The sequence below is a fragment of the Arachis duranensis genome, unplaced genomic scaffold (assembly GCF_000817695.3).
Source record: "Arachis duranensis cultivar V14167 unplaced genomic scaffold, aradu.V14167.gnm2.J7QH unplaced_Scaffold_232527, whole genome shotgun sequence".
Lineage (NCBI taxonomy): Eukaryota > Viridiplantae > Streptophyta > Magnoliopsida > Fabales > Fabaceae > Arachis > Arachis duranensis.
The window spans coordinates 543,739-553,377 of record NW_026264853.1 but is presented as its reverse complement, the minus strand read 5'-3'; the positions used below and the strand labels follow the sequence as shown (position 1 = coordinate 553,377).

General features: G+C 32.7%; 1 protein-coding gene and 1 non-coding gene across 2 annotated transcripts; both read left to right on the top strand.

The window, feature by feature from the left end:
• The first annotated feature begins 386 nt into the window (after window positions 1–386).
• On the top strand, window positions 387–2,950 carry LOC127744176 (histone deacetylase HDT1-like). The gene is made up of 10 exons (XM_052256456.1): window positions 387–583; window positions 838–911; window positions 1,004–1,218; window positions 1,401–1,420; window positions 1,513–1,557; window positions 1,644–1,807; window positions 2,032–2,106; window positions 2,196–2,286; window positions 2,496–2,619; window positions 2,708–2,950. Exons 1-10 carry the CDS (start codon window positions 571–573, stop codon window positions 2,763–2,765), a joined length of 879 nt encoding a protein of 292 aa, XP_052112416.1. The 5' UTR covers window positions 387–570; the 3' UTR covers window positions 2,766–2,950.
• A 1,448-nt stretch (window positions 2,951–4,398) lies between these two features.
• On the top strand, window positions 4,399–4,481 carry TRNAL-UAA (transfer RNA leucine (anticodon UAA)). Its single transcript has one exon. It is a non-coding gene; the product is annotated as a tRNA-Leu (tRNA).
• Window positions 4,482–9,639: the final 5,158 nt, after the last annotated feature.

Here is a 9,639-nt window from a genome sequence, read left to right as displayed (position 1 = left end):
TCCTCTCCACCTCCTACTCTGATCTTCCTTATGCATTCCAGCATTCAACTTCCAATTGAATTAATTGTCTCAACTGTTGGGATTTATTGACATTCCGTCCCGAATCATGTTGCTCTCGCCCAGTCACATAGCAATTTAGAATTTAGGTAATTGACAATCTTTTTATTTATACTCTCTGTTGATCAAGTGGTTTTTTTCTTGGGTCTGGACTGTAAAGCAGGCAGAACCTTAAAGCCTCCGATGGTCATTTTAAGATAACATAGTAGGCCCAAAATGGCCATATTTGTAAACTATCGCAAACGCAGAATAGGCCCAATAAAACTGCACCAAAAAAGAAACAAGAAACAAGAAAAACGAATTGAGAGGGGAGAACCAGAGAAGATTGAAATTCGATCAGAAATCAGAAAAACCCTAGTATACTCAAAACCTTGCCATATATATAGTCACAAAACCCTTCGAACCTTCTTTCTCTTTCGGTAGTAGAAGTAGTCATTCTCTCCCAGCTCCGTCTCTTTCTCTCTCACTTTTGCTCCTAAAACCCTATTGCGATTCTTCCTCTCTCTTCATTCAATGGAGTTTTGGGGTAACATGCTCTGTTCTTCACACATATAATTTCCCTCACTAGAAATGATTTCTGAATGCTAGTTATCATTCGTTATTTTTAGCTGAAAATAATCTGATTTTAAGTGTTGCTTTTCCCTTTATATGCCGTACATATATTTCTGTTTCTGTAGCTTTTATTGTGTTGAACTTTATGCAATTTGTGAGAATGCTTGTGTTAGGGTTTCTTGATTGGACCGTGGTATGATTATTTGTTAGCTTTTTTTTTTAATTCAGGTGCTGAGGTTAAGGTTGGTGAGATTGTTAAAGTAGACAACAAGGAATCTGATGTCTGCATACACCTTTCTCAGGTTAGGGTTCTGATTGCTTGGTTCGGTTTTTCTACGTTTGTTATGTGTTTGGAAAAAGGCTTATGATCGGTTTATTGTGGTTTTCTCTATAGGTTGCTCTTGGTGAGTCCAAGAAGGACAAATCCAGTGAGCCTGTGGTTGTTTATTTGAAAGTTGGAGAACAGAAATTTGTTGTGGGAACCCTTAACAAGGAGAAGTTTCCTCAAATTGCTCTTGATTTGGTTGTTGAGAAGGAGTTTGAGCTTTCCCACACTTCCAAGAACGCCAGTGTCCACTTTTGTGGATACAAGACACCTGTCGCTGATGAATATCCTTTATGCTCCTAAATTATTATATTTGAAATTGCTGGTCTTTTTTACCCATAATGTTTTACACAACTTTGAATGCGTGTATCTATTTAATAGAATCTAAACATGCAACCTTAGTTTCCGTATATTTTTGCTCAATCTTTTATTTTTCCTTAACTTATGATTTGTTTCCTTCTATCACTGAGGAGGATGATTTTTCAGGTTAGGTTCAAACTGTCACTTAAACTTATCGCATGTAACATTTGAATTGGAGTGTCTGCTGAAATTTGTTGTATTTTGTCTGACTTGTGCAGACGATAGTAGTGATGAGGATCATCCATTGCCAGTTGCACAAAATGGTATATTCTTCCTCTCAATCTGCCAAATATTTTTCTGTTTATTAATGTTACATGGATAATTAATTAATTTATAATACTTGTTCTAGGAAAAACTGAAGTAAAAGTTGAGGAAGTAAAGGTTTCTCAATCTAAAAAACCTGATGCTCAGGCTGGTGCATCAAAACAAGTAAAGGTAGTTGAACCAAAGAAAACAGAGGATTCAGACGATGAATCTGATGAGGATGATGAAATTGACAGTTCAGATGAAGAGGTATTTAGGATTGTTTAAAATAATCATAAGATGCACATTCTGTAATCCGTAATTTTTTCATGAACTGCTATTAATCACTATCATGTTAGTTTTGTTCTCCTTTTGAGAGTATTTTTACATATAGGTAAAACATTATTATTCACCTTGAATGAATAGATGGTCCTTTTTTTATTTCCTTGGTTTCAATATTGTCATTGCAACAATTATGCCATTGGTTGTTCTAGATGGAGGATGGCGAGAGTGATGAGGAGGGTGAAAGTGATGAAGATGATGATGAGGAAGATACCCCACCCAAGAAGGTAATCATATATTCTGTATTCTTTGTATAATTTGCGTCCTTGTAATAATTCGTTCACGAAATGATATATATATTTTTTTTAATTTGAAGGTGGACCAAGGAAAGAAGAGGCAAAATGAATCCGCGACAAAAACTCCTATTTCTAACAAGAAAGCAAAAAATGCTACCCCTGAAAAGACCGGTGAGACTTGTATATATAATATTGATTGATATTTGTTGGATAATTGGTTTATTTATAAAATGTTTCCTAGTGTGTTTGCAATGCATAGTTTGGTGTTTTGAGTTGCCCAATTGAAATTTGCTTAGGATTATAGTTTGTTCTTTAGTCGTACATTTTCCATATTCTGGATTTCTGATAAAACAAAAAGTGTTCGTTAAATTTTGATGTAGATGCTAAGAAAGGTGGCCATACAGCAACTCCTCACCCAGCAAAGAAGGGTGGAAAGACTCCAAACAGTGATGGCAAGGACACTCCCAAGTCTGGTGGACAATTCCTCTGCAAAAGTTGCAACAAGTATGTTCTCTTAACCCTTGCAATAATTTGAAATTGTAGTTTTGTTTAAAGGAGTAAATTGTTAATTGGTTTTCATTGTTTTATCCAGGAATTTCAATTCTGAAACTGGTCTCCAACAACATAGCAAGGCTAAGCATGGTCAGTGATATTGGATTTTAAGCTGATTCATTTGGTATTTTTGCCGGATATATTAGTTTCGTAATGTAAGAACTTTAGGTATCGTTGGTCACATTTTGACCTAGTAAGTTATTATGGGGTTCGCATGTTTGAAAGTTTTGTTTTGACATTGCTGGGCGTCACAATTAATTTCTTTAGATGGTTTTCTGCTTCATATTTTGATTTCTTTTTCTATATTTTATGCCAATATGATTAAACAGTCTTGCTTAACGTAGGCACATTATCGTTGATGGGAAAAAATTATCTTATAATATTTCTTGATTTCATAATTTATTGAAGGATTTAACTAAAATATGCTAACAATATAATGTATAATAATGAAAAACATTTTAAATTTTCAATGTATTCAATACGTTTTAAATGTGTATATATACTTATTGGATAACTTTATGTTGAAGTTTTTGTGTGGAGAATGAAGAGTTTATAATTTATCTGAAACTAATAAAAATTGAATGACAGGTACTTAGTTATTTAATTATCTACGAGAGAATCTTTATTTTTTCACTATTTTTTAACCAGTGTGCATCATATTTATTGTCAGAGCTTTAGTCATATATATATATATGTATTAAAATTTGATCTTTGGATCCATATTAGTAAGACCTTAAAATGAACTAAGCTGATATAATCCACACGCGTTTTTCCTCTGTTCAATTTAATCTGAACCCAACGTACGATTCAGCTTCTGTAATTAGATATGTAATTGCTCAGTACCAAATAATGAGTAATGTAAATCTGCCAGAGCTGAAATGTATAGACGACGATTTCAACTGTTAGATAATGAGTTGCTTATCATTGTACGAAGTTTACCCTAATAAATTAAATTTATATAACGATATTTTTGGGGTATTTATATAACTAATTTAATGTTTCGTTTCTTTGTTTTTTGGTATCAAATGTTCCGTTCCTATATTCTTTGAGTTTACAAATGAGGGCTTTCAAACCCAATATACTAATAGAAAAATAACACTATATTTTCTCCCCACGGGGTACTGGCATAACACAATGGACTCCTATGCAATCTCGAATTTGTTTATATATTTTAATTCTAATTCAAACTGATCGCCTAAAAAGAAACTTTAACCCAATTTTACTTTATTTAATCTTGCAAGTATAATTGGGGCTGTGAAAGGTCATAACAACTACTACTACTACTATTGACTCTTTTTACTAGTAAATTTGGATTACAACAGTAATGAGCAAAATAACCAGGAAAAAAAAAAAAGCTTAAATGAGCAATGAGCAAGGCGCAATGCTTAAACACAAATGGAATAGGGCGTTATCAAATTAAGTAGACCACCGCCAACTAAAAGGGAACAAATTTATTACATTGTTTCTTGCTATTAAAACGTTCGATCAGGAGTTAAAACAAATAACCAAATTAAATTAAACTACACATGAATGAGATATAACTAACTAACCAATGGGCTAACGGTCTATGAAATGTTCTATCGAGTTTATTGCGGACATTGAGGCTTTTTATTTCACCGTGGCTTGTGGTGTGTGTAGACTGTAGAGAATGAGAGATATTTTATATTAGAGCTAGGGTTTTTGGTAGAATATTATATTTATAAAATAAATTAGAAATAAATAAACCAACAAGCTGGTTTGCCCGAGAGGTTAAGGGGGAAGACTTAAGATCTTCTGCACATAAGTGCGCGTGGGTTCGAACCCCACAGCCAGCACTTTATAGTTTTAAAGCCTAAGTGTATTTGCTTTGTCAATTCTGCTCATCAAACCATTTTCCTCTCCCTCTACATTTTTTTTTTTATTTTCCCGTATGCATGTTTGATATGTTTTGGGAGCCTCACTTATATAAAAGAATTTGTAAATTCATTTGAAGAATACATATCTTATTAGTGCAATTTTTTACCATGTGCAATTATATCTGTCCAACAGATAGACTTTAAAGTCATATATACCTGAAAAATGAAACAATATTATATTTTGTGCGTAGGACATTGAAGGGGTGTTTATTAGTTTATAGCAATACCCACAATTGCAATGTGCTATCGCTCTCTTTCGTTCTAACCAATTCATATGATAAGCACGCCACAATGTTTTTTTGTGTCCCACAATGAAATATACTTTGAGGCCAGTAGGACCCATGTGGTCCAATATATTTTGTTATCCCACACTATACATTTGTTTCCACTTCTATTTCTCTGCCTTCAATGTCTATGATATATGAGATTGTTGTAACTACATATATAGCCTAAAATTTAGCCAAGCTTTCATCAAAATCACATCATTTTATTTACTTTTTATTACATTTTCATATACCATTAAACTTATCAAGATGTAATTATTAGGCTTTAAGAATGGTTTATGTTGAGTCAAAAATTGATTTGGTTTTTTGTAATGACAAACATAATTAATAATATCCTAATGTACTTATTTTTTTATAAATATTGTAGGTATTAATAGATTGAGAAATAAAGATCACAATCAAACAATCTATTATTCAAACAAAAGAGCTCATGATTGATTATTTATAAGCAAAAATCGGTTCATATATAGAGAAAAAGTTGTTGCACATCGGATATAACCAAAGAGGGAAGGATTTCCTCTTCAATGCTAATGGCTACAACCATTAATGTGTAAATGACTAGTTTGATCAAATTAGGATTGATTCTAATGTTAAAAGAAAATTTCATTCAAGGTAGAAGTAACTTTTCAAATCATATAAATATCTTTATTTTCTTTGTTTTTGATTGTATTCATACTTTTTTATTGTCTAGATCTAAATTTATATTGAGAGATATAAAAGATAAAGAGAGTTGATAAGAAAACAAATAAATAAAGTAACATGAATTGAAATTAATAAGAAAGATACATTAAAATGGAAATAAAAACAAAAAAGATAGATTAAAATTGAATACAAAGAGAATCATTCAATTTTTTATCCAATTTTTTGATGCAACAAGAAAGAGAATTTTTAACCTAACTTGTCCATATCATAGTTTGAAAATTGAATCGAAGGGACTCTTCAACCTTCTACCTAATTTTTTGTGCAACAAAAGAGAGACTCACTCAATCTCATTTATTCACACCATGGTTTCATTACAAAACAAAACAAAAAAGTACTTTGACACCTCTAATCACTCAATATTACGACTACAATAGCTAAAGAAATATTTATAACCTCTTGTTTAGGTTAAAATAAAGAAAACCTTAAAGCTCACAAAATAAAAGCCAATCTAGTAACTAAATAAATAAAAATCAAAATATATCAAAATAAACTAATATCTTTTAAATAATATTTGATCTTTTCATATCACGAACATGTAAAGTACGTATCATTCTCCCCCTTTTCAAAAAAGATTCGTTCTTGAATCTTGTGACTAAAAAAATAGTATATGAAAAGGAACAAATATAAAAAAAATAATTTTTTTGTATTTTTTGTATTTTTTATTTTTTTTTTGTACTGTATGCTACTTTTTATTTTTTTTAAATGTAAAAGCACGATAAGATAATAATAAAATATAAACAAGAAAGACAAGAACATGAAGAAGGACGTGAGAGACACTTGACTTTTTTTTTTGGATACAAGAACAACATACATAAATTAATAAGGATTATCCAATACTTGAGTTTTGATACCAAATGATACAAAAAAAATAATAAACAAAATGATATGAATTGAAATTGAATAAGAAATATATATTAAAATTGAAATAGAAATAAAAAAAATAGGTTGAAATTGAATACAAAGAGAATCGCTCTATTTTTTATCCAATTTCTTGATGGAACAAGAAAGGGACACCTCAACCTAACTTGTCTATATCATAGTTTGGGAATTGAATAGAAGGGACTCATCAACTTTCTACCCAATTTTCCATGCAACAAGAGAGGGACTCACTCAACCTCACTTGTTCACACCATAGTTTCATCACGAAACCAAAAAAAAAAGTGTTTTAGCACTTCTAATCACTCAATACTACGATTTTTTTCAAAGATAATTATTTTTATTCCTTGAATAAAGTTGGTCCAAAACCGGACATCACACATAATAATTGCCCACATAGAAAAGTTTCACCAATAAATTAAACAACTGTGTAGTAATGAATGAAACTGGTAAGGTCATCTTCAAGAAGGGGAAATGAAAAGGCAACGGGTCGTGCACTCCTCCATGAGCTTTCGTGCAGCGTGAACAACTTTTATCAGCAACTTTCGCTTATTTTCAAAACTTGCTCATTTCTGAATTTTCAAATCTGACATGCCACGTTAGCTACAAGTTTCTTTATCTCCTTTAAGTCTCTTCATCCTTTGTTCTGATTTTGTAATTCTTTCCACAACCACCAAGGCTCATCGATAACTGTTAGAGGATGAATACCCAATAGCCTCCAAGCTTCTACTGAATCTGGACAAACTCACAAACAATGTGAAGTCGATTCCTCTGCTGAGTTACATCGTGGGCAGATAGGGTTAACTTAGGAGATTCGAGTGTGGAGCTTTAATTTGACTGGTAATCCATTATGCATTAGCTTCCATAAGAATTTTTTTTTATCTTGGGTTGGCTTTTAAGACTTCATATTCCTGACCATATGAATTTTTTTTTTTGCACTGGATAGGAAAAAATTCCACTAGAAGATGATAAACTTGAAATGCAATTTTATAACCAGATGAGATTGAATAGCTTCCCTTCTTCTCCTTCATTCAGATAATGTAGTCTTCTTCTACAATTTCTGTGTTAATAATTGCCTCTGCTATTGCTGGATTAAAATGTTCTTTTATTTTTGTTTGATTATATTGTCTGTTTAATAGCATTAGTTCTGCAATCCATTGTGGAGTGTATTTTGTACTTGCATTAGTTATAGGTGTTATGACAGTAAACTCTTTTACCTATGAATCCTATGTAATACTCATTATGCTGTCTCGTCTTATTCTCCAGAGAATACCTTTTTCCAGAAATTTTTCGACCCTCCAACATGCTCTTCCAACCCCATGAGGGTTTGGTTCCTGTCTCAATCTGTAGAAAACTAGAAAATCTGTAGTATTTACTTTTATAAAACTTAAAAATCAGGAAATTAGGTCTAGTCAATAGTCTCCACCTTTGCTTAGCTAACATATCAAGGTTGAAGGCTTTTAGATCATTGAAATTCAATCCCCCTTATTCTTTCGGGCTACAAGTAATTCTCCAACTTATCCACTACATCCTCCTTTTGCTTCCCTTTTGTTCCCACCAGAATTACAGAATTGCCCTCTGAATTTCTTCGAGCAGCGTTTTTGGCAACTTGAAACAGTTTAAGGTGTAAGTTGGTACAGCAGTTGCAACGGCTTTTATTAACACCTCCTTGCCACTTGATGAAGGTAAAGCCCTTTTTCAGTGTTAAAATTTTTGTGTAACTTTATCTTTTGTGTAATTAAATGTTGTCCCTTTAGACCTTTGGATGTCTGATGGGAGTCCTAAATATTTGTATTGATTGACAGTATGAGGAACTTGGAGTATGTTAACTAGAAAATCTCGCGTATACACTGGTGTATTTCTGCTAAAGAACACTGGTGATTTATCCAAGGTGACCTTCTGACTACTAATCTCTCATAACTCGGTAAAATCTGAATTAGTTTCTGACAATCCTCTTTGGTAGTCTTACTAAACAGTATTGAGTCATCTGTAAAAAATAAATGATTAATTTTGGGACACCAGTGATTAAGTCTCAATCCAAAAATTTTTTGTCTCTGTTCTCCTCTGTGGAGCAGATGAAAAAGTCCCTCTGCACAAAATAGAAAGGTTGGGAGAGAGGGGGTCGCCTTGCCGCACCCCTCTATATGGTTTAAAGAAACCATAAGGTTGACCATCCACAGTAATAGAATAAGAAAATGTTGTCACACACTCCTTAATCAAGTTCACCCATTTATTACGAAAGCCCAACTGTCTCATTATAGATCATGTGAAAGACCATTCCACCCTATCATATGCTTTACTCATATCGATCTTTAGAGCAAAATCATGACTCCCATATTTCTTGTTCTTTAGAAAATGCATGAATTCATATGCAATTAATACGTTGTCACTAATCAGTTTTCCTTTAACAAAAGTACTTTGTGTATCACTGATCAATCTATTCATAATAAAAGTAATTTTATAAAACACACTACTAAGGTTTATAGGTCTAATCTACTTCATATTCCTAGCATTTGAAATTTTAGGAATTAATAAGCAAATATTTGTATGATTAAAAGCCTTAAGTAGTTTACCTCCAGAGGAAAAACTTCTAGTTGCTTTGATAACGTTCTCTTTAGTCACAACCCAATAAACCTGATAGAACTTAGCAGTGAATCCATCATCCCTAGGTGCAGAGAAGGGGTTGATAAAAAAAACTGCCACTTTGATCTCTTTTTCTATCACTAGTCTGACTAGCTTCCGGTTAGTTACTGCATCTATCTTCTTTGGAATATCCTGAATCTCTTCGGCTGGGTCCTTCGAGTTGCTTGAGGTAAAGAACGTATCAAAATATTTTTGGGCTATTTCTGCTATTTATTCCATCTCTGTTGCTGTATTCTCTTCTTCGTCCTCCAAATGCTGTATTCTATTTCTTTTATTCCTTGCTTGGAACTTGGAGTGAAAGAACTTAGTGTTTTGGTCACCCCAATTCAGCCAATTAACTCTAGATTTTTCTCACCAATATTTCTCCTCTTGGTCCAGAATTTCCTCCAATTCAGCCTCTAGATTTTGGATTACGATACCATTGGCATGCTCTCTTTTTCCAACCTCTTTAGCCAAATTCTTTTTAACATTAAGAATTCTGACCTTACAGTTAGAGCAGGAAGACTTTTGCTAATCCACAAGTTCATGTCTGCATTTTTTTAGCTTAGTTGCAAGCTGAAACATTGGTGAAC

Excerpts from the sequence above, each read along its gene's own strand:
- LOC127744176 (XM_052256456.1), top strand. Across the intron at positions 1,808-2,031 it reads TTGACAGTTCAGATGAAGAG|ATGGAGGATGGCGAGAGTGA; the intron begins GTATTTAGGATT and ends TGGTTGTTCTAG. Across the intron at positions 2,287-2,495 it reads TGCTACCCCTGAAAAGACCG|ATGCTAAGAAAGGTGGCCAT; the intron begins GTGAGACTTGTA and ends ATTTTGATGTAG.